Genomic DNA, 25487 nt, shown 5'->3' on the forward strand with positions numbered 1-25487 from the left:
TTAATGAATCCTTTACAAATACAGTTTTAATATCTTTCTAACAGACAGCTGTAGCAACTTGTGAGGGAGCCACCATCAGCAGAGACATTTCTTTAATGGTAATGCTAATGTTTCTATTTGGCAACGCAAGGGGAGACACGTCAGACTGAGGAGTGAGTTTCACAGATCCCCCATCTGCAAACACAAGCAATAACAAGTCTATACCCATTTAGGAAAAAAGCATTTCATGTATTCAGTAACATTAGACTTATCCACATTTTCCAGAGGGTTCAAATTGCAATGAGTTAGAGGCTAGATAGCTTTGTCAGCATATCAGACACATAAGCGGAGCCCTCCGACTTTTATGAGAGGGCTATAAATATATCCACAGTGGCGGGAAAGGTTGGAATGAAAGCCAAAACAGTCAGCTGAAATCAGGGGAGAACGACTGCGCCCCTTCTCATTGAAGTCATGCCTGGGTACTGCAGGCTGTCGTTCCCAGAAACAGTCCATGGGCTCCCCCCCCCCACATTTGGGTCGTAGGGTTCACTTGGGGTGACGAGGTCTCACAGTGATTTCGTTGAAGTTATACGTCCCTGGAGTTGTAACACGTGTGATAGCACTGCAGAAATGGTAGATTTCACTGTGTTTTCACATTTTCATTCATCCCTCCATCCTATTCATTTCCATCCATAGGAAAAGGGTATGGATATTACACTGTCACAAACAATGTCCGTACACAAGTTATTGCTCACACATACCCAATACTCATTCAGTATTTACTTGAAAAGCTTTGATTCACAGCTATCCACTAGACACATTTTCGGGAATGTTCAGGTCAACAGAACTTTGACCTTTGACATCTAGGGTACATATCAGAATTACCTGTATGAATTGCTTTAAAAAAGGAAACCCTGATACAAGTGGAGCTGACAGGTCATAACATCACCCTTCAAATGTATATAATATAACCAAATATGACAACAAACACCTTCAAATATTGTTTAAAATTAGCCCATATTGTAAAATTGACATAAGAATGTTGGAGGTTACGTTTTTGGATGGTAACTTTGACGATATAAGCACCAAATTACATACACACGGCTAGAACAGGTTTTTAAAAAGATTTGTAGATTACAAGACAATCACAGAAGACTTTTTCTAATATGGCCGCCAAACAACTCAATGGGGTCCCATTCGCATGACCATACCTGTATGAAATATAAATTGTAGACACACACACAAACGCACACACACACACACACACCTTGCTCCCCCAGACACTTATGTTCCAACAGCTTCAGCTGAAGGGGAGTTGTGGGATTCCCAGTTGTATTGATGTTCTCTGTTATGAACTTTACTTTTCTTGTCCTTGACTGTATTATTTGAAAGTGTACAAATAAAGCTGTCCAAAAATAAGCAGATATTTGTCTGGTCTATTTAATAGCCATATCAGGTATATGTCTGTTTCCTTTACGTTAATGTCCTCTGGTGCACGGCTCAAATAGCAGCAGATCTGCCAACAAAGCAACGAAGCAATGCTAAATTACCTTAGAGATTGCTGTGGAAGCTGGATGTATTTCTGACCACTGAACATGGCCATATTGGGCTCGTAACTCATCTGTTGCTTTGGTAGACTCTACTTCTTGTGACTCTGCTGTCGACTGTATGGGATGAAATTGGAGTGTCAACAACAGCTCAGCAGTTGGGGTTTGATACTTTGACATCTCTATGACAGTTGATCATAAAGCAATCGGCTGCATGTAATTCTGACTTCCAGTTTGGGGAACAGGGTGATTGGCAGGAGAAGGCTGCTGACAGGGGGGGGGGGATAATCATTTTAACTACTTGTTTGTCCAAAGATATGTAAAGCTCATGGAAAACACAACCGATCCCCATGTGTTTATCCTTGAACATTTCTGAGATTAATATTACATTGACTTCACACTGCATGCTGAAAAGAACTCATAACCTGTAATGTGGACCACAGAGAGATCCGGTTCAGAACAACACATTATCTAGACCTCATAACCTGTAATGTGGACCACAGAGAGATCCGGTTCAGAACAGCACATTATCTAGACCTCATAACCTGTAATGTGGACCACAGAGAGATCCGGTTCAGAACAGCACATTATCTAGACCTCATAACCTGTAATGTGGACCACAGAGAGATCCGGTTCAGAACAGCACATTATTTAGACCTCATAACCTGTAATGTGGATCACAGAGAGATCCGGTTCAGAACAGCACATTATTTAGACCTCATAACCTGTAATGTGGATCACAGAGAGATCAGCACATTATCTAGACCTCATAAGTAATCTTAATGTGGACCACAGAGAGATCCGTTCAGAACAGCACATTATCTAGACCTCATAACCTGTAATGTGGATCACAGAGAGATCCGGTTCAGAACAGCACATTATCTAGACCTCATAACCTGTAATGTGGACCACAGAGAGATCCGGTTCAGAACAGCACATTATCTAGACCTCATAACCTGTAATGTGGATCACAGAGAGATCCGGTTCAGAACAGCACATTATCTAGACCTCATAACCTGTAATGTGGATCACAGAGAGATCCGGTTCAGAACAGCACATTATCTAGACCTCATAACCTGTAATGTGGATCACAGAGAGATCCGGTTCAGAACAGCACATTATCTAGACCTCATAACCTGTAATGTGGATCACAGAGAGATCCGGTTCAGAACAGCACATTATTTAGACCTTATTAGTCGACCACAAGGTCCTCTCATTGCTGACATTGGCCCTTCCCATACTAAATTTACAGCGAGATATGTGAGCTGGAAATAAGATCTGAATGAACCCTGCTCGGTTGTTTTGTGGATCCATGCCACAGACATTTCATGTCCAGATATAGAGTTTTACTGCTGTGACATTTTAATGGATTGAACCGTGTAAAAAAGAAATGCTGATGTGAGCCAAGGCGCTAGGGTGTCTCAGGGTAACTCCAGAGCCGGCCCTAGCCTTTTGGGGACCCTAAACTAAATGTTGTTGCCGCCCACCCCCAATTTTATAACACATTTTCTGCAATTCTATACATTTTTACGTGACTTATTGAATGTTAATATGATATATGAGTGAGAGTGACAAACAAAATCAATGGCAGCCCCCTGGAGGTTAAGGCCCCTGAGCTCATGCCCTGCGAGCCTGGTTGATTTGTTATTTAACTAGGCAAGTCAGTTAAGAACAAACTCTTATTTTCAATGACGGCACAGGAACAGTGGGTTAACTGCCTTGTTCAGGGGCAGAACGACACGTTTTTTTTTACCTTGTCAGCTGAGGGATTCAATCTAGCAACCTTTTAGATTACTAGTCCAACAGCTCTAACCACTAGGCTGCCTGGCATCCCAATTCAACCATGGTTACTACAAATGTATATAGCTGGCTAGACTATCTCAGCAAGCTACAAAATCTTAACTGACATGGGCTAATTAAGAGACTGTCAGTGGTAGAGGTTTTCTTGGGTCCTGAAAATGAGACCCGCGCCAAATTGGAACCACAAAATTCCAACCCGACTTCGACAGGACCAGATCATTCTTTTGAAGATCAATACCCAACTCGATTAGGATCTGATGTTGACCAGATCCTGACCTGAAACATGTCCAACATTTGTCCGAAATGGTTTCACACATCCATTGTCTGTTGCATCTAAAATAATGGCCATCAAACAGGACCCGACCGAGATCCGAGGGTCATTCTATGGTATTTCGGACCGGTTCGGGTTCTGGGTAATCGGGTGGAGCCGTGAAGACCTTTATTCAGTGACTGACATAACAAGAGAAAAACTGTTAATGTACAACCACATTTTAAAATTGCACCTTGGGTATTCTAACTCCTAATAGTAACTTGAGAACCCAACAGATTTCCTAATTATTCTTATTTTTCACTTGTTTTTTGGGGGTGGGGGGGTCGGGGGCCCCCTATGCCAGTTATGCCACTTAGTGGCTAGAGCCGGCTCTGCCTGAGGAATTAAAGCACCCTTAAAATGTATTGGATGAAGAGTTACTGTCTGATCCTCTGAAGGGCCTGTCACAATGCGTCAAATATGTACAATGACAGTTTTATAATGCCAGTTTACTCAATGGTTTAATGACATCTGCCAGTTAACAGTGTGTCAGAAGCCAGAAACTCCTGTTCTGGACAGCCCCCATCCACATGGTGTGCAGGTTCTTGTTCCACCCCAGCGCAAACAGGGCGGGTTTAGCTAAATCAACAGATCATAATCTTCAATTTAGCCCCTAATTACCCCAAATCAGGTTCAGTGTGTTAATGAAGAAATACAACCCAGTTCATTCAGGAAGTGAACTGAAATTCCAATATTTCACAAGGCTTTTAATGAGAAATTATTGCAGGTCAATTCCTAAATTGACTCAAAATGACCTCAGCCCTGATCTCGATACAGTGCATTGTGAGAAGACCCATGGCTGTAAAGTCAGTTGAGGTGTTTGTGGCCAAATTCACAGGTGTCTATTCCTCTGATATCTCCACCCCACTGATTTGCGCATGGTAACAAGTTTGGAGCTTAGAGAAAACATGTCCCTCAGATACAGAAACACCGGTCATGTGTCATGCCAGATCTTTGCACATTAAAATAACTTGAATGTCATAAACTCTTAGTCTGCATGGTGTTGATGTACTCTCCACCCACAAACACGCCAAGTAAATATCTTCTGTCTAATAGTAGTTGCAACGGAGCCAGATTTTGGCTGTGTGGAAATGTTGGCAGAGAAAGCAAACAATAAACCTTGGCTGCAGTGAAGACTAGAGCCCAGTCCAAGAAATGAAAAGGCCTTGATGGTCCTCCCAGATGGTCAGCCCCCTGCTCCACTTGTGCATCCAGCAGAGATAGAATGGTAGAGAACACAAGGTGCAATTTGGTTGTGCATCAGCAGAGATAGAATGGTAGAGAACACAAGGTGCAATTTGGTTGTGCATCAGCAGAGATAGAATGGTAGAGAACACAAGGTGCAATTTGGTTGTGCATCAGCAGAGATAGAATGGTAGAGAACACAAGGTGCAATTTGGTTGTGCATCAGCAGAGATAGAATGGTAGAGAACACAAGGTGCAATTTGGTTGTGCATCAGCAGTTGTCTGTTCTTATATCAGTCACTGAATTAGCCATGTCAGCTAATTTTTCGATTGGTAAATTAATCTAGCCAGCTATCTGGTCCATGGTCCTTCTGTAGCTCAGTTGGTAGAGCATGGCGCTTGTAACGCCAGGGTAGTGGGTTCGATTCCCGGGACCACCCATACGTAGAATGTATGCACACATGACTGTAAGTCGCTTTGGATAAAAGCGTCTGCTAAATGGCATATATTATCTAAACTCGTAGTAATCATGGCCTAAACCGGCCGGGGACGCAGGGGCCATGACTTCCACTGTGGCTCAAATCTCACTTAGGGCCCCAAAAGGCTAGGGCCGGCCCTGTGTAAAGTTTCACGCTATTGAACATTAAATAAATAAAAAATTAATATATGCCATTTAGCAGACGCTTTTATCCAAAGCGACTTACAGTCATGTGTGCATACATTCTACGTATGGGTGGTCCCGGGGATCGAACCCACTACCCTGGCGTTACAAGCATTAACATTAATATGGCTGCAGCATATTAGACACAAAGAACATTTAAACAACTATTAAATTCAGAGGTTTGATAAAAGCAAGGATGAGATAGATATTGAAGAATGTGAAATGCCTGACTTGAAAGAACAACTTCCTGGTTTGATTTATTAGGATCCCGATTGGCCGACGCCAATGGTGACAGGTAGTCTTACTGTAGTCCGACACAAAATTATAAAGAGACATTACAGACAAAAGACTTTAGGATTTACATACATTTAAATACATTAACATCTTGTGTGTGTGCATTACATTGCTGAATTACATGTGTTAAAAATAGGTTAACAATAACGTTTAATGAACTTCATTCATCCCTGAGGGGCAATCATTTCTGGCAGGCATAGGATACAGTTAAAAGCCAATAAACATACACTTGAAGGTCCCGAACAGTCCAAATCATGTTGAACTCATGTTGAAAGACCCTGGACAGTCAAAATCATGTTGAACTCATGTTGAAAGACCCTGGACAGTCAAAATCATGTTGAAAGACCCTGAACAGTCAAAATCATGTTGAAAGACCCTGGACAGTCAAAATCATGTTGAAAGACCCTGGACAGTCAAAATCATGTTGGAATACCCTGGACAGTCTAAATCATGTTGAAAGACCCTGGACAGTCAAAATCATGTTGAAAGACCCTGGACAGTCAAAATCATGTTGGAATACCCTGGACAGTCTAAATCATGTTGAAAGACCCTGGACAGTCAAAATCATGTTGGAATACCCTGGACAGTCAAAATCATGTTGGAATACCCTGGACAGTCAAAATCATGTTGAAAGACCCTGGACAGTCAAAATCATGTTGAACAGCCCAGGACAGTCTAAATCATGTTGAAATCATGTTGAAAGGCCCCGAAAAGTCAAAATCATGTTGGAATCATGTTGAAAGACCCTGGACAGTCAAAATCATGTTGAACTCATGTTGAAAGACCCAGAACATTCAAAATCATGTTGAACTCATGTTGAAAGACCCAGAACATTCAAAATCTTGTTGAAAGACCCAGAACAGTCAAAATCATGTTGGAATACCCTGGACAGTCAAAATCATGTTGGAATACCCTGGACAGTCAAAATCATGTTGAAAGACCCTGGACAGTCAAAATCATGTTGGAATACCCTGGACAGTCTAAATCATGTTGAAAGACCCTGGACAGTCAAAATCATGTTGGAATACCCTGGACAGTCAAAATCATGTTGGAATACCCTGGACAGTCAAAATCATGTTGAAAGATCCTGGACAGTCAAAATCATGTTGAACAGCCCAGGACAGTCTAAATCATGTTGAAATCATGTTGAAAGGCCCAGAACAGTCAGAATCAAAGTAATCAAATTGGATGATGTTTGGATGATGGGTGTTGTTTACATAGCTAGCTCGTCTACTGGTGTGAAAACCTGACTGCAGGGTGTTAGCAAAGATACACATGTTTCCCCTATTCATCTGTGGTGAATGGTGTAGTCAAGAATCAATATCATGCTAGTTCATTTAAACACTGATTCATTCATTTAAACACTGAGTATTGCTATGCATTTCATGAAATACAGTGCCTTGCGAAAGTATTCGGCCCCCTTGAACTTTGCGACCTTTTGCCACATTTCAGGCTTCAAACATAAAGATATAAAACTGTATTTTTTCGTGAAGAATCAACAACAAGTGGGACACAATCATGAAGTGGAACGACATTTATTGGATATTTAAAACTTTTTTAACAAATCAAAAACTGAAAAATTGGGCGTGCAAAATTATTTTAATTATTTTATATTAATGTATATTAAAGTAGTAATAGTACGCAATTACTCTACAAACTTGTTGGCTGGATTTGCTGTTTGTTTTGGTTGTATTTCACATTATTTTGCTGTTTGTTTTGGTTGTGTTTCAGATTATATTGCTGTTTGTTTTGGTTGTGTTTCAGATTATATTGCTCTTTGTTTTGGTTGTGTTTCAGATTATATTGCTGTTTGTTTTGGTTGTGTTTCAGATTATATTGCTGTTTGTTTTGGTTGTGTTTCAGATTATATTGCTGTTTGTTTTGGTTGTGTTTCAGATTATATTGCTGTTTGTTTTGGTTGTGTTTCAGATTATATTGCTGTTTGTTTTGGTTGTGTTTCAGATTATATTGCTGTTTGTTTTGGTTGTGTTTCAGATTATATTGCTGTTTGTTTTGGTTGTGTTTCAGATTATATTGCTGTTTGTTTTGGTTGTGTTTCAGATTATATTGCTGTTTGTTTTGGTTGTGTTTCAGATTATATTGCTGTTTGTTTTGGTTGTGTTTCAGATTATATTGCTGTTTGTTTTCGTTGTGTTTCCGATTATATTGCTGTTTGTTTTGGTTGTGTTTCAGATTATTTTGCACACACACATTAATCTACTGCAGTGATCACCTGCCTGTTTCCTAAACAGAGCACACACACACACATTAATCTACTGCAGTGATCACCTGCCTGTTTCCTAAACAGAGCACACACACACACATTAATCTACTGCAGTGATCACCTGCCTGTTTCCTAAACAGAGCACACACACACACAGTAATCTACTGCAGTGATCACCTGCCTGTTTCCTAAACAGAGCACACACACACATTAATCTACTGCAGTGATCACCTGCCTGTTTCCTAAACAGAGCACACACACACACATTAATCTACTGCAGTGATCACCTGCCTGTTTCCTAAACAGAGCACACACACACACCACAGTAGTCCATAAATATTTACTGCCAGCCAGCCCAGGGGAAGCCCTTGCATTGATCCCCTGTTTCCTAAAACACTAGCACACTATGTCTATAAATAGACTGGCCAACCACCTGTCAGAGGAAGCCTTCCCTACATGATGACTCACAGAGGTCAGGGTGGAGAGGTTAACTGTGTTGAATAGTTATACTACATGTTGACTCACAGAGGTCAGGGTGGAAAGGTTAAAGGTTAACTGTGTTGAATAGTTATACTCCATGTTGTTTGCTTAGCACATGGGGATGTGCGACACTGAAGTGTCCCCACCTCGTCCTCGGCCTGAAGTGTCCCCACCTGCACCAGGGAATAGATGGCTTTTCACGTGGCACCGACTGGTAAGACACTTCGTCCTCGGCCTGAAGTGTCCCCACCTGAACCAGGGAATAGATGGCTTTTCACGTGGCACCGACTGGTAAGACACTTCCTCCTCGGCCTGAAGTGTCCCCACCTGCACCAGGGAATAGATGGCTTTTCACGTGGCATCGACTGGTAAGACACTTCCTCCTCGGCCTGAAGTGTCCCCACCTGCACCAGGGAATAGATGGCTTTTCACGTGGCACCGACTGGTAAGACACTTCAGGAGGGCGGTAAAGTCTGCTAGCAAAGCAAAGGTCCTGAGTTTGCGCCAGGTTTGGGCTGAATTGGGAGGAAGTCGTACTCGCTAAGCAAGCAGTGTGACGTCCTTTACACATCTGGAGATTTGCAGAATAAGTAGCAAAGCCCACGAGCTGGGTCCTGTTCATTAAGGCATGGAACAAAAAACATCTTCAAAAATGTTGCAATTAATTTATTTGCCTGGACAGAGACAGTGATGGAATAGAATGCCTGGAGAGATCAGCAATGGGTTAGAATGACTGGACAGGGGTAGTGATGGACTAGAATGTCTGGACAGAGGTACTGATGGGATAGCTAGATGGGTCTCTGGACAGAGGTACTGATGGGATAGCTAGATGGGTCTCTGGACAGAGGTACTGATGGGATAGCTAGATGGGTCTCTGAACAGAGGTACTGATGGGATAGCTAGATGGGTCTCTGGACAGAGGTACTGATGGGATAGCTAGATGGGTCTCTGGACAGAGGTACTGATGGGATAGCTAGATGGGTCTCTGGACAGACGTACTGATGGGATAGCTAGATGGGTCTCTGGACAGAGGTACTGATGGGATAGCTAGATGAGTCTCTGGACAGAGGTACTGATGGGATAGCTAGATGGGTCTCTGGACAGAGGTAGTGATGGACTAGAATGTCTGGACAGAGGTACTGATGGGATAGCTAGATGGGTCTCTGGACAGAGGTACCGATGGGATAGCTAGATGGGTCTCTGGACAGAGGTACTGATGGGATAGCTAGATGGGTCTCTGGACAGAGGTACCGATGGGATAGCTAGATGGGTCTCTGGACAGAGGTACTGATGGGATAGCTAGATGGGTCTCCGGACAGAGGTACTGATGGGATAGCTAGATGGGTCTCTGGACAGAGGTAGTGTTGGACTAGAATGTCTGGACAGAGGTACCGATGGGATAGCTAGATGGGTCTCTGGACAGAGGTACCCATGGGATACCTAGATGGGTCTCTGGACAGAGGTACTGATGGGATAGCTAGATGGGTCTCTGGACAGAGGTACCATCTTCTAGGTCTTTCAAGCTTCACCAGTTCTGTGATTCTCTCTCATTAGGTCTGAGCAGTAAGAGGATCCCACTGTACACCAGAATTGGAGAGCGCTTACAGAAATACTGGAACAATGCTGACGTGAGCCAAGGCGCTAGGTTGCCTCAGCCAAACACCTGTCTGTGCTGATAGAACCGCTGGGCGAGCACGGACCCAGTCGTTTACCTCCCAAGGCCCAGCCAAACACCTGTCTGTGCTGATAGAACCGCTGGGCGAGCACGGACCCAGTCGTTTACCTCCCAAGGCCCAGCCAAACACCTGTCTGTGCTGATAGAACCGCTGGGCGAGCACGGACCCAGTCGTTTACCTCCCAAGGCCCAGCCAAACACCTGTCTGTGCTGATAGAACCGCTGGGCGAGCACGGACCCAGTCGTTTACCCTCCAAGGACCAGCCAAACACCTGTCTGTGCTGATAGAACCGCTGGGCGAGCACCGTCCCAGTCGTTTACCCTCCAAGGACCAGCCAAACACCTGTCTGTGCTGATAGAACCGCTGGGCGAGCACGGACCCAGTCGTTTACCTCCCAAGGCCCAGCCAAACACCTGTCTGTGCTGATAGATCCGCTGGGCGAGCACGGACCCAGTCGTTTACAGCACCTCTAGAATGTATTGGATTAAGAGTTACTATCTGATCCTCCCAAGGCCCAGCCAAACACCTGTCTGTGCTGATAGAACCGCTGGGCGAGCACGGACCCAGTCGTTTACCTCCCAAGGCCCAGCCAAACACCTGTCTGTGCTGATAGAACCGCTGGGCGAGCACGGACCCAGTCGTTTACAGCACCTTTAGAATGTATTGGATCAACAGTGACTGTCTGATCCTCCCAAGGCCCAGCCAAAATACCTCAAATATGAACAATGACAGTATTCCAACTTGTATAACCCCCCCCCACCCCCCCACCCCCGCCTCCAGCGCAAGCGTAAGATATGGAATGTAAATTTGTGTCCCTCCGTTACGTATGCTATGTTCTGTTACATTACAAATTGAATAATGGGTGTGGTTACTTAATGCGTGCCTTCAGAAAGTATTCATACCCCTTGACTTATTACACATTTTGACTTATTACAGCCTGAATATTTCTTTTTGCCAACCATCTACAAACAATATCCCATAATGACAATGTGAAAACGTGGTTTTTTTAGAAATATTTGCTCATTTATCGAAAAGAAAATACAGGAATATTTAACTTACATAAGTATTCACACCCCTGAGTCAATACATGTTAGAATGACAATTGGCAGTGCCACATTTGGCCGTGAGTCTTTTCTGAATTCTTCAAGCTCTGTTAAATTGGCTGTTGATCATTTCTAGAAAACCATTTTCAAGTCTTGCCATAGATTTTCAAGCAGATCTGAGCCAAAACTGTAACTCAGGAACATTCACTGTCTTCTTGGTAAGTGCTTAGCTCCATTCATGTACTCTATGTTATATCCTGAAAAACTCCCCAGTCCTTAACGATTAAAGCATACCCATAACATGATGCAGGCACCACCATGTTTGAAAGTACGGAGAGTGGTACTCAGTAATGAGTTGTATTGGATTTGCACCAAACATAATTTTTTTGTATTCAGGACAAAAAGTGAATTGCTTTGCCAACTTTTGCTGCAGTATTACTTTAGTGCCTTGTTGCAAACAGGATGCATGTTTTGGAAAATGTTTATTCTATACAGGCTGCCTTCTTTTCACTCTGTCAATGAGGTTAGTATTGTGGAGTAACTACAATGTTGTTGATCCATCCTCAGTTTTCTCCTACCACAGCCATTAAACTCTGTAACTGTTTTAAAGTTACCATTGGGCGCATTGTGAAATCCCTGAGCGGTTTCCTTCCTCTCCAGCAACTGAGTTAGGAAGGTTTCTCGGTCTAAGGCACCGCATCTCAGTGAGCATGGTTCAAATCCAGGCTGTATCACATCTGGCTGTGATTGGGAGTCCCATAGAGCAGTGCACAATTGGCCCAGCGTCGTATAGGTTTGGCTGGGGTATGCTGTCGTTGTAAATAAGAATTTGTTCTAAACTGACTTGCATAGTTAATTTTAAAATATGTATATTTGTAGTGACTAGGTGTATTGATACACCATCCAACGTGTAATCAATACGTGACTTTTGGTGTTGCAAGTGCAATGCTCTACAGTCTGAGCCACATAGGACTAAGTGGTTTGGATAAAAGTGTTTGCTAAATTGCTTATATTATTGTATACTGTATTGCGTTTTTTTCCCCACTTAAAACTACAACTCCCATGGGTCCCCTACTAGAGGAGGTTAAAAATGTCCATAGATTTGGTCTATTCTACAAGGAACATGAAGTTGCCTATCCGTTATTAATCCATGTAGCTACGACTGACATCTAGTGGAAATGTTTTTCTGCACTCGTTTCCTCGATGTTTATGTAATATTGTTTTGGCCCACTGGAGGGCAGTTGCTGATGGATAACCTCTCTCTCGTTCATGGGGCGCTCTTGAAACCGGATGTGTGCATGTCGTTGTCATATGAATTCATGGTTCACGCTGTTTCACATTGCCGTGGCTGCATTTCTAGCTTCAACATGGGATTTGGGAACGACAAGTGACAGTGTGATGACTGTATATCAAGTTTAGTGTGACCCAACAGTGTAGAAAATAACAGTTTTATGTCCTAGATCTGTATTTCTGCCGGAGGTTTGGCGGGGGCAAACAGAAGTCACGATGGTGAAAGAGCAGTTTAGAGAGACTGATGTGGCCAAAAAAATGTAAGTATGTCCAGTTAGCTAGATGCTAGCCATTAGCAATTAATATTTCCCCCAGCCCTCTAGTTATGAGTATTATTCGTAAATATTTGCCTAAAGCAGTTGGCAATTTGTCACATGAGCTTGCTTAGATAGCTTTTTGCAATTGCATCATTGATTTGAACAGGGTCAGCAACGCCGGAAACACGTTTTTAGAAAGCTAGCTAGCTAGCTAGCTAAACAAACAATCACACCACATCACATCTCCTCCACCTGGCTAAGGTGGATATCGATCCCGTGTTGCCATGACCACTGGCCACTCTGGCTGAGAACATGGTAAAGCATGACGTGTAGCAGGAAATCTGCATTCCAACCAACTACCAAGGAGCCTCAAGTAGACATCCAGCAAGGCAATGCTGACCATGCATTACCAATAGACTCTCAATTGACCCCTAAACTATAGCTTGTTGTCATTGGCAGGTCTTGCTTGGGTAGGACCTATTTGCTAGTTGACTTAGTAGCCAGTGTTTAATTTAACCCCTATGCTGAGTTTGCGATCTATTCCGTTTATGTCAACAGAAGCCACATCTGTTTTGGGATGAAGTCGGCTGAACAGATGAGACAGCAGGCTCATATCCAAGTGGTCAGTAAGAACCTGTACAGCCAGGACACCAGCCATACTCCTCTACCGTACGGAGTACTGGATCATCGCATGGTAGGGCCGACACACATACACACATACACACACACATACATACATACATACATACATACATACATACATACATACATACATACATACATACATACATACATACATACATACATACATACATACATACATACATACACACACACACACACACACACGTACACACACACACACACGTACACACACGTACACACACACACATACACACACACGTACACACACACACACACGTACACACACGTACACACACACACACACGTACACACATACATACATACACGTACATACATACATACATACATACATACATACATACATACATACATACATACATACATACATACATACATACATACATACATACATACATACATACATACATACATACATACACACACAACATACATACACACACACACACACACACATACATACATACATACATACATACATACACACATACATACATACATACATACATACATACATACATACATACATACATACATACATACATACATACACACATACATACATACATACATACATATACATACATACATACACACATACATACATACATACACACATACATACATACATACATACATACATACATACATACATATACATACATACATACATACATACACACATACATACACATACATACATACATACATACATACATACATACATACATACACACATACATACATACACACATACATACATACATACATACATACATACATACATACATACATACATACATACATACATACATACATACATACATACATACATACATACATACATACACACATACATACATACATACATACATACATACATACATACATACACACATACATACATACATACACACATACATACATACACACACACATACATACATACATACATACATACATACATACATACATACATACATACATACATACATACATACATACATACATACATACATACATACATACATACATACATACATACATACATACATACATACATACATACATACATACATACATACATACATACATACATACATACATACATACATACACACACCACCCTATTGAGTACTGGACCATCACATGGCACACTACTGGTCAAAAGTTTTAGAACACCTACTCATTCAAAGGTTTTTCTTTATTTTTTACTATTTTCTACATTTTAGAATAGTAGTGAAGACATCAACTATGAAATAACACATACGGAATCATGTAATAACCAAAACAGTGTTAAACAAATCAAGATATATTTTAGATTTTTGGAGTTCTTCAAAGTAGCCACCCTTTGCCCTTGATGACAGCTTTGCAAACTCTTGACCTCCTCTATTGGTGGTTGTGACCCAACTGTCATGTTATATTCCAGGGCACCAGTGAGAAGGATCGTCCTTGTGAGACGTGTGGGAAGAACCTGGCTGACTGTCTGGGACACTATGGGTATCTGGACCTGGAGATGCCCTGTTTTCATGTGGGCTATTTCAAAGCCACCATTGGAATCCTACAGGCAAGTTCACTATAACCGTAACTGCCAAAATAAAGGAAACACTTGAGTAAATGAGGGCTACAAGTAGGATGTATAGAAAGCAGGTGCTTCCAACACAGGTGTGGTATCCTGAGTTAATTAAGCAATTACCATCCCATCATGCTTAGGGTCATGTATAAGAATGCTCAGTTGCCCATTATTTTGGCTACCATGGCTAGAAGAAGAGATCTCAGTGACTTTGAAAGAGGGGGATCAAAGGAACACAGAGGGTTTAAAGGGTGTGTCTCAGTCACCAGATCTCAACACACTTGAACACTTCTGGGAGATTCTGGATCGGCACCTGGGACAGCGTTTTCCTCCACCATCAACAAAACACCAAATAATGGAATTTCTCGTAGAAGGGTGTCGCATCCCTCTAATAGAGTTCCAGACACTTGTAGAATCTACACCAAGGGGAAAGCTGTTCTGGCGGCTCGTTGTCGCCCAACGCCCACTTTATGTTGATGTTTCCTTTACTTTGGCAGTTATTTGTATATATTTATCTTCTCCCTCTCTCTACAAGGTAGCAAACTAAATATGACATTACTGTACTGCTCACTGAGGAGCCTACATCACAACCTTGATCATCCTGATTCAATTATCAGAGTTACTTCTTTGACTCTTTTACTATGTGATTGTTGTTCAAGCTGGCCCATTATAACACCATGTGATTGGTTTTCAAGCTGGCCCATTAGAACACCATGTGATTGTTATTCAAGCTGGCCCGTTAGAACATCATGTGATTGTTATTCAAGCTGGCCCCATTAAAACATCATGTGGTTGTTCAAGCTGGCCCGTTAGAACATCATGTGGTTGTTGTTCAAGCTGGCCGTTAAAACATCATGTGATTGTTGTTCAAGCTGGCCCATTAGAACATCATGTGATTGTTGTTCAAGCTGGCCCATTAGAACATCATGAGATTGTTATTCAAGCTGGCCCATTAGAACATCATGTGATTGTTGTTCAAGCTGGCCCATTATAACATCATGTGATTGGTTTTCAAGCTGGCCCCATTAGAACATCATGTGATTGTTGTTCAAGCTGGCCCATTAGAACATCATGTGGTTGTTGTTCAAGCTGGCCCATTATAACATCATGTGATTGTTCTTCTGTAGCTGGCCCATTAGAACATCATGTGGTTGTTCAAGCTGGCCCATTAGAACATCATGTGGTTGTTGTTCAAGCTGGCCCATTAGAACACCATGTGATTGTTGTTCAAGCTGGCCCGTTAGAACATCATATATTGTTGTTCAAGCTGGCCCATTAGAACATCATGTGATTGTTGTTCAAGCTGGCCCATTAGAACATCATGTGTTGTTGTTCAAGCTGGCCCATTAGAACATCATGTGGTTGTTGTTCAAGCTGGCCCATTAGAACATCATGTGATTGTTGTTCAAGCTGGCCCATTAGAACATCATGTGGTTGTTGTTCAAGCTGGCCCGTTAGAACATCATGTGGTTGTTGTTCAAGCTGGCCCGTTAGAACATCATGTGGTTGTTGTTCAAGCTGGCCCATTAGAACATCATGTGATTGTTGTTCAAGCTGGCCCGTTAGAACATCATGTGATTGTTATTCAAGCTGGCCCCATTAAAACACCATGTGATTGTTATTCAAGCTGGCCCCATTAAAACATAATGTGATTGTTGTTCAAGCTGGCCCCATTTTAACATTTGTATTTATTTTTAATTTATGTCACCTGTATTTAACCAGGTAGGCCAGTTGAGAACAAGTTCTCATTTACAACTGGGTCCTGGCCAAGATAAAAGCAAAGCAGTGCGACAAAAACAACAACACAGAGTTACACATAAACAAATGTACAGTCAATAACACAATTGAAAAGGAAAATAGAAAAATCTATGTACAGTGTGTGCAAATCAACAAGGTAATACAGTAGGGGGAGTGCTTCTCAAATGTAATGTTTTATGTGTTCTCCACACTCTCTCCTCAAGAGAACGTCTTGCATTGTGGAGCAAGCTGGTATGCATATTTAAACAACTAGGGCTTGTTGTTCAAATTGGCCCATTATGACATCATGTGATTGTTGTTCCGTTATAACTATGTTATTGTTGTTCAAATTGGCCCATTATGACATCATGTTATTGTTGGTCAAATTGGCCCATTGTGACATCATGTTATTGTTGTTCAAATTGGCCCATTGTAACATCATGTTATTGTTGTTCAAATTGGCCCATTGTGACATCATGTGATTGTTGTTCAAATTGGCCCATTATGACATCATGTGATTGTTGTTCAAATTGGCCCATTATGACATCATGTTATTGTTGTTCAAATTGGCCCATTATGACATCATGTGATTGTTGTTCAAATTGTCACATTACGAAATCATGTTATTGTTGGTCAAATTAGCCCATTATGACATCATGTTATTGTTGTTCAAATTGGCCCATTATGACATCATGTTATTGTTGTTCAAATTGTTTCATCCAGATGATCTGTAAGATTTTTGTTCTCACATCATGCTGACCAAAGGAGTTGAGAAACTGCAGTTCATGGATGTTACAACTAGGTCCTGGCCAAACGAGGAATGAAGAAGAAGATATCCGACAAAACAAAAGGACATTGTGTTCAATTGCTCCACGTTATGTACATCAATAGCTTAGTCTTTGACTGTTTGTTCAAAATTTGAGGCCAAAATAGAATATGAAATTAGTTGAGTTGAAAGCAAAGCCCAAGTGGTGGTTAATAATATATAAATATATGCCATTTAGCAGACGATTTTATCCAAAGTAATTACAGTCATGTGTTACATTCTAATGGGTGGTCCCGGGACATCGAACCCACTACCCTGGCGTTACAAGCGCCATGCTTACCAACTGAGTTGGTGTGACTGATAATGTCTTTGTTCTTGCCATTTAACAGGACCAGTGAAGCTTGTTGTTGAAGATCCTCCCGAGAAATACAAGACAATCAAGAAAGTGGTGACATTGTAGTATCAGACTTTCTCAACTCATGTTATCGCAATTGTTGTTCAAAAAGTGGAGGGCCATTAACATCATGTGATTGTTGAAGTTCAAATTGGGCTTGCTTAACATCATGTTATTGTTGTTCAAATTGGCCCAGGTGAGTCACGTTGACATCAACTATTGTTGTTCAAATTGGCCCATTGTGACATCATGTTATCAGGTGAGTCAAATTGGCCCATTGTGACATCATGTTAGGGGCTTGCTTAACAGGGCTCAGGTGAGTCACGTTGGCAACCAGGGCTTGTGACATCATGTGATTGTTGTTCAAGGTGGCCCAGGGCTTGCTTAACATCATGTGATTGTTGAAGTTCAAATTGGCCCATTTGACATCATGTGATTGTTGTTCAAATTGCATTATGACATCAGGTGATTGTTGTTGAAGGCAATTAGGGTTGCTTAACAGAAATCATGTGATTGTTGAAGGCAAACTAGGGCATTGCTTGACATCATGTGATTGTTGTTCAAAGGGCTTGCTTAACATCAGGTTAGTCACGTTGAAGGCAACCATTGTTTCAGGGCTCAGGTGAGTCACGTTGAAGGCAACGTAGGGTTCTTAACATCAGGTGAGTCACGTTGAAGGCAACCAGGGCTTGCTTAACAGGGCTCAGGTGAGTCACGTTGAAGTGTTTCATCCAGAGGCAAATAGGGCTTGCTTAACAGGGTTCAGGTGAGTCACGTTGAAGGCAACTAGGGTTTGCTTAACAGGGCTCAGGTGAGTCAAAGGCGAGGAATAACAGGGCTCAGGTGAGTCACGTTGAAGGCATACTAGGGCTTGCTTAACAGGGCTCAGGTGAGTCACGTTGAAGGCAACCAGGGTTTGCTTAACAGGGCTCAGGTGAGTCACGTTGAATGGTAGGGTTTATCAACAGGGCTCAGGTGAGTCACGTTGAAGGTCTTTGCTTGCATTTAACAGGGCTCAGGTGAACTTTGAAGGCAACCAGGGCATTTAACAGGGCTCAGGTGAATACGTTGAAGGCAATTAAGCTTAACAGGGCTCAGGTGAGTCACGTTGAAGGCAATCAGGGCTTAACAGGGCTCAGGTGAGTCACGTTGAAGGCAACCAGGGCTTGCTTAAAGGGCTAAAGTCCAAGGCAACCAGGGCTTGCTTAACAGGGCTCAGGTGAGTCACGTTGAAGGCAACTAGGGCTTGCTTAACAGGGCTCAGGTGAGTCACGTTGAAGGCAACCAGGGCTTGCTTAACAGGGCTCAGGTGAGTCACGTTGAAGGCAACCAGGGCTTGCTTAACAGGGCTCAGGTGAGTCACGTTGAAGGCAACCAGGGCTTGCTTAACAGGGCTCAGGTGAGTCACGTTGAAGGCAACTAGGGCTTGCTTAACAGGGCTCAGGTGAGTCACGTTGAAGGCAACCAGGGCTTGCTTAACAGGGCTCAGGTGACTGTTGAAGGCAACCAGGGCTTGCTTAAAGGGCTCAGGTGAGTCACGTTGAAGGCAACTAGGGCTTGCTTAACAGGGCTCAGGTGAGTCACGTTGAAGGCCAGGGCTTGCTTAACAGGGCTCAGGTGAGTCACGTTGAAGGCAACCAGGGCTTGCTTAACAGGGCTCAGGTGAGTCACGTTGAAGGCAACTAGGGCTTGCTTAACAGGGCTCAGGTGAGTCACGTTGAAGGCAACCAGGGCTTGCTTAACAGGGCTCAGGTGAGTCACGTTGAAGGCAACCAGGGCTTGCTTAACAGGGCTCAGGTGAGTCACGTTGAAGGCAACTAGGGCTTGCTTAACAGGGCTCAGGTGAGTCACGTTGAAGGCAACCAGGGCTTGCTTAACAGGGCTCAGGTGAGTCACGTTGAAGGCAACCAGGGGCTTAACAGGGCTCAGGTGAGTCACGTTGAAGGCAACCAGGGCTTGCTTAACAGGGCTCAGGTGAGTCACGTTGAAGGCAACTAGGGCTTGCTTAACAGGGCTCAGGTGAGTCACGTTGAAGGCAACCAGGGCTTGCTTAACAGGGCTCAGGTGAGTCACGTTGAAGGCAACCAGGGCTTGCTTAACAGGGCTCAGGTGAGTCACGTTGAAGGCAACTAGGGCTTGCTTAACAGGGCTCAGGTGAGTCACGTTGAAGGCAACTAGGGCTTGCTTAACAGGGCTCAGGTGAGTCACGTTGAAGGCAACTAGGGCTTGCTTAACAGGGCTCAGGTGAGTCACGTTGAAGGCAACTAGGGCTTGCTTAACAGGGCTCAGGTGAGTCACGTTGAAGGCAACTAGGGCTCAGGCAGGTGAGTCACGTTGAAGGCAACTAGGGCTTGCTTAACAGGGCTCAGGTGAGTCACGTTGAAGACAACCAGGGCTTGCTTAACAGGGCTCAGGTGAGTCACGTTGAAGGCAACTAGGGTTTGCTTAACAGGGCTCAGGTGAGTCACGTTGAAGGCAACTAGGGCTTGCTTAACAGGGCTCAGGTGAGTCACGTTGAAGGCAACTAGGGCTTGCTTAACAGGGCTCAGGTGAGTCACGTTGAAGGCAACTAGGGTTTGCTTAACAGGGCTCAGGTGAGTCACGTTGAAGACAACCAGGGCTTGCTTAACAGGGCTCAGGTGAGTCACGTTGAAGGCAACCAGGGCTTGCTTAACAGGGCTCAGGTGAGTCACGTTGAAGGCAACTAGGGCTTGCTTAACAGGGCTCAGGTGAGTCACGTTGAAGGCAACTAGGGCTTGCTTAACAGGGCTCAGGTGAGTCACGTTGAAGGCAACCAGGGCTTGCTTAACAGGGCTCAGGTGAGTCATGTTGAAGGCAACCAGGGCTTGCTTAACAGGGCTCAGGTGAGTCACGTTGAAGGCAACTAGGGCTTGCTTAACAGGGCTCAGGTGAGTCACGTTGAAGGCAACCAGGGCTTGCTTAACAGGGCTCAGGTGAGTCACTTTTTGAAGGCAACTTTTAACAGTTTACATGTCTACTTTGTAGAGGTCATATGAGGATAATGGTTTGTTTTGTATGTTTTTCACTTAGCAGTGACTTACAGTAACAGAGTTCAGACAGGATTAGTATATGGGATGCTTGTCGGAATTGAACAAACAGAACCTGGTATTACTAGAGTCACACTCTCCTTACCAACTGGGTCACACTGGTTTTAAATGCTGACCGATCATGTCTTTCACCCCGATGGAGAACCTGAGTCCTCTACATATTTTGTCTGTCTGAATCTGGGAAACTGGCCCTTATGGTTGTAAATGCTGATTGACCTTCATGTCCTGTGGTTTCCAGGAGAACCTGAGTCCTCTAGTGGTGTTGAACCTCTTCAAAATGTGTCTGTCTGAATCTGGGAAACTGGCCCTTATGGTTGTAAATGCTGATTGACCTTTATGTCCTGTGGTTTCCAGGAGAACCTGAGTCCTCTAGTGGTGCTGAACCTCTTCAGGAGGATACCAGCGGAGGACATTCCCCTGCTCCTGATGAACCCTGAGGCAGGTAAGCCTGCAGACCTCATCCTCACCCGCCTGCTGGTACCTCCGCTCTGCATCCGCCCCTCTGTCATCTCAGACCTCAAGTCGGGTACTAATGAGGATGACCTCACCATGAAGCTCACAGAGATCATCTTCCTCAATGATGTCATCAAGAAGGTGGGTACATTACATTTACATCAAATATATTTTTAAAAATGTATGATGTCATAGAGAAGGTGGGCGTCATGGGATTGGGAGAGTAGCAGGAAGTGTCAATGAATTTGTGATTAATTGTTTTATTAATCGGCTTGGGAGTTTTTCCATGAACTGACCAGGAAAACCTCTGGGGCCCCGGTAGGCTATTACTAACTAGTTGGTCAGCTGAGGAAAACCTCTTGGCCCCAGTAGGCTATTACATTTACATCTAGTTGGTCAGCTGAGGAAAACCTCTGGGCCCCAGTAGGCTATTACATTTACATCTAGTTGGTCAGCTGATGAAAACCTCTTGGCCCCAGTAGGCTATTACATTTACATCTAGTTGGTCAGCTGATGAAAACCTCTGGGCCCCAGTAGGCTATTACTCACTAGTTGGTCAGCTGAGGAAAACCTCTGGGCCCCAGTAGGCTATTACTAACTAGTTGGTCAGCTGAGGAAAACCTCTTGGCCCCAGTAGGCTATTACATTTACATCTAGTTGGTCAGCTGAGGAAAACCTCTGGGCCCCAGTAGGCTATTACTCACTAGTTGGTCAGCTCAGGAAAACCTCCTGTGCCTTTTTTATGAAAGCAATAACACAAGACAACAAAAAGAAGTTATAATTTCCAATTCACATTAGACAATAAGTTGGTTTGATGTTGATGTTGTTGTTGTTGTCTAATGAATGTTGAGTGATGAATGAGTTGTTCTGCCCGCCTCCCATGCCGTCCCACAGCACCGTATGTCAGGGGCCAAGACCCAGATGATCATGGAGGACTGGGACTTCCTCCAGCTGCAATGTGCTCTCTACATCAACAGTGAGCTCTCTGGCATCCCCCTCAACATGGCCCCTAAGAAGTGGACCAGAGGCTTCGTTCAGAGACTCAAGGGCAAACAAGGTCTCGCTCATATAAATGTTGATTTTTAATTCTAACTATTTAATAGTTACCTATTGTCTATTCTGATTTCTAGTTCTGTGGTCACTCTCTCCATCGTATTTATTGATAGTTGACACTGAATTCATGTCAATGTCATGCCTTTTGTCGTAAACAATGTAGTTTATTTACACAGCTGAGTCAGAAACAGAAAGTATCCTAGTTGATTGTGGAGCCATTTAATCACAAACTATAATGATTCTCCACTGCTGTCTATGGACACACTAGGTTATTGATGGTTCGCGGTGTCTCTCTCTCAGGGCGATTCCGTGGAAACCTCTCGGGGAAGAGAGTGGATTTCTCTGGGAGAACGGTCATCTCTCCGGACCCCAACCTGCGGATTGATGAGGTGGCTGTCCCTGTGCACGTAGCCAAAATCCTGACCTACCCAGAGAAGGTAAGATTCTTATTGGTCACACTTTAACTACAACTTTTAATAAGGCTTTATAATAATTAGGGCTGTCCACGTTAACACTTTTTAATGCTGACAATTTATTTGACGCTTTTAATTGCTTCTCAATTTCTTTACCCAGCGGAACCTTTTTTAAGCGCACGTGTTTCAGCGGGGACCCTTATAAGCGCAACACACAATACGCTCTATGTTGTGTACCTGTCAGTGAGCACACGGTCTCAGTAGCGCCGTCTGCCTCTTGTGATGCGCTGTGCATTTACATTTACATTTAAGTCATTTAGCAGACGCTCTTATCAGAAGTAACAAATGCAGAGCGACTTACAAATTAGTTAGCGTTAGCTAGCTAGCTAGCCATAATATTGCGCACAGCTTTGAGAAACAGTTTTGAAGAAACCCACAGATACTTCTACAGGTAAACACATTCTCAGGCATTTCTTTAGATGACAGCAAAAGATAATTCATTTGTACAGAAGTAACAAACTAGTTATGCTAACGTTAGCTAGCTAGACTTAGCCATAATATTGTTTACAGCGCCATGGCTGGGAATGTTTCTTGATTCAACTAACTTCCCACAATGATTTGAATCAGAACAGGACATCTATTCCATGTGACTACTGGTTCTGTTGTAGTCCTCAGGTCAAAAAGACTTAATGATCCCAGTTCTAGTAGCAGCAACATGTGACTACTGTTTCTGTTGTAGTCCTCAGGTCAAAAAGACTTAATGATCCCAGTTCTAGTAGCAGCAACATGTGACTACTGTTTCTGTTGTAGTTCTCAGGTCAAAAAGACTTAATGATCCCAGTTCTAGGAGCAGCAACTTGTGACTAGGTCATGATGAAGAACATGGATCAATTAAGCTTCAATATTATTGATAAGAAGGATTAGGCCTCCTGGGATCATGAATAGTTAGCTGTTACAGAGACCTTGGTGTTCTTTATGGTGAAAATGCCTTTAAAACATTTTGATCCAGACTATTTTGGGTTTAATAGTAACTCAATGTTCTGCTCTCATTCATATATCTTTATGTACATATTTATCTTTATCCCTTTACACTTGTGTCTATAAGGTAGTAGTTTTGGAATTGTTAGGTTAGATTACTTGTTGGTTATTACTGCATTGTCGGGAACTAGAAGCACAAGCATTTCGCTACACTCGCATTAACATCTGCTAACCATGTGTATGTGACAATTTGATTTGATTTAGATTTTGAATGAAAATTTTGTTAAGTCCAAATTGGAGCAAATTCTACGATGGCAATGAATCACGATTTAAACTAATTCCGTTTCCTCTATTTAATTATTTTAATCGTTGACTTCCTTTATTATGAATACATTAATTGTTTATAAGCACTACATAGATGCTTCACAAATCAGGATGGATCACAAGGCAGGTTGAGTGCCTTTTCCAGCTGTCTTTACCATTTGAGAAGTAACCTGCACAGTGTCTTCACTGTCCCCTGTTGTATGACCTGCGACCTCTAACTTGTTGTGCCCCAAGGTGAACAAGGCCAACTTGGAGATGCTGAGGAAGCTGGTGCGGAGCGGTCCAGAGGTCCACCCTGGAGCCAACTTCATCCAGCAACGACACACGCAGATGAAGAGGTCAGGACAGTTCTATTGGACATGTTTAGTCCGTTTTAAAAGCATGAGCCGACCCACACCCGTAAAATGTTGAAGAAGCCACTACGTTCCAAAACGTTGGTGAGGTTTTACCCATTCAGTTATTAGAAGCATATATTTAATTTTAATTTTACCTTTTATTTAACTAGGCAAGTCAGTTAAGAACAAATTCTTATTTTCAATGACGTCCTAGGAACAGTGGGTAAACTGCTTGTTCAGGGGCAGAACGACAGATTTGTACCTTGTCAGCTCGGGGATTTGAACTTGCAACCTTCCGGTTACTACTCCAATGCTCTAACCACTAGGCTACCTGCCGTCCCTACACTCTAACCACTAGTCTACCCTGCCGTCCCTACACTCTAACCACTAGGCTACCCTGCCGTCCCTACACTCTAACCACTAGGCTACCTGCCGTCCCTACACTCTAACCACTAGGCTACCCTGCCGTCCCTACACTCTAACCACTAGGCTACCCTGCCGTCCCTACACTCTAACCACTAGGCTACCTGCCGTCCCTACACTCTAACCACTAGGCTACCTGCCGTCCCTACACTCTAACCACTAGGCTACCCTGCCGTCCCTACACTCTAACCACTAGGCTACCCTGCCGTCCCTACACTCTGAAACTGTGGTTACAGGCCTACCACTAAACTGAAACTGTGGTTACAGGCCTACCACTAAACTGAAACTGTGGTTACAGGCCTACCACTAAACTGAAACTGTGGTTACGGGCCTACCACTAAACTGAAACTGTGGTTACGGGCCTACCACTAAACTGAAACTGTGGTTACGGGCCTACCACTAAACTGAAACTGTGGTTACGGGCCTACCACTAAACTGAAACTGTGGTTACGGGCCTACCACTAAACTGAAACTGTGGTTACGGGCCTACCACTAAACTGAAACTGTGGTTACGGGCCTACCACTAAACTGAAACTGTGGTTACGGGCCTACCACTAAACT

General features: G+C 43.2%; 1 protein-coding gene across 1 annotated transcript in view; it reads left to right on the top strand.

The window, feature by feature from the left end:
• The first annotated feature begins 9911 nt into the window (after positions 1-9911).
• polr3a (polymerase (RNA) III (DNA directed) polypeptide A) overlaps positions 9912-25487 on the top strand; it is an 80697-nt gene continuing 65121 nt past the window's right edge. The window contains 10 exon segments of the mRNA XM_046334901.1: positions 9912-9942; positions 10035-10125; positions 13305-13440; positions 14839-14980; positions 17875-17941; positions 18174-18195; positions 21302-21541; positions 22295-22457; positions 22754-22890; positions 24403-24506. Of these exon segments, the coding sequence (XP_046190857.1) occupies positions 9912-9942; positions 10035-10125; positions 13305-13440; positions 14839-14980; positions 17875-17941; positions 18174-18195; positions 21302-21541; positions 22295-22457; positions 22754-22890; positions 24403-24506 (1133 nt within the window).

Source organism: Oncorhynchus gorbuscha, unplaced genomic scaffold (genome assembly GCF_021184085.1).
Source record: "Oncorhynchus gorbuscha isolate QuinsamMale2020 ecotype Even-year unplaced genomic scaffold, OgorEven_v1.0 Un_scaffold_624, whole genome shotgun sequence".
Taxonomy (NCBI): Eukaryota; Metazoa; Chordata; class Actinopteri; order Salmoniformes; family Salmonidae; genus Oncorhynchus; species Oncorhynchus gorbuscha.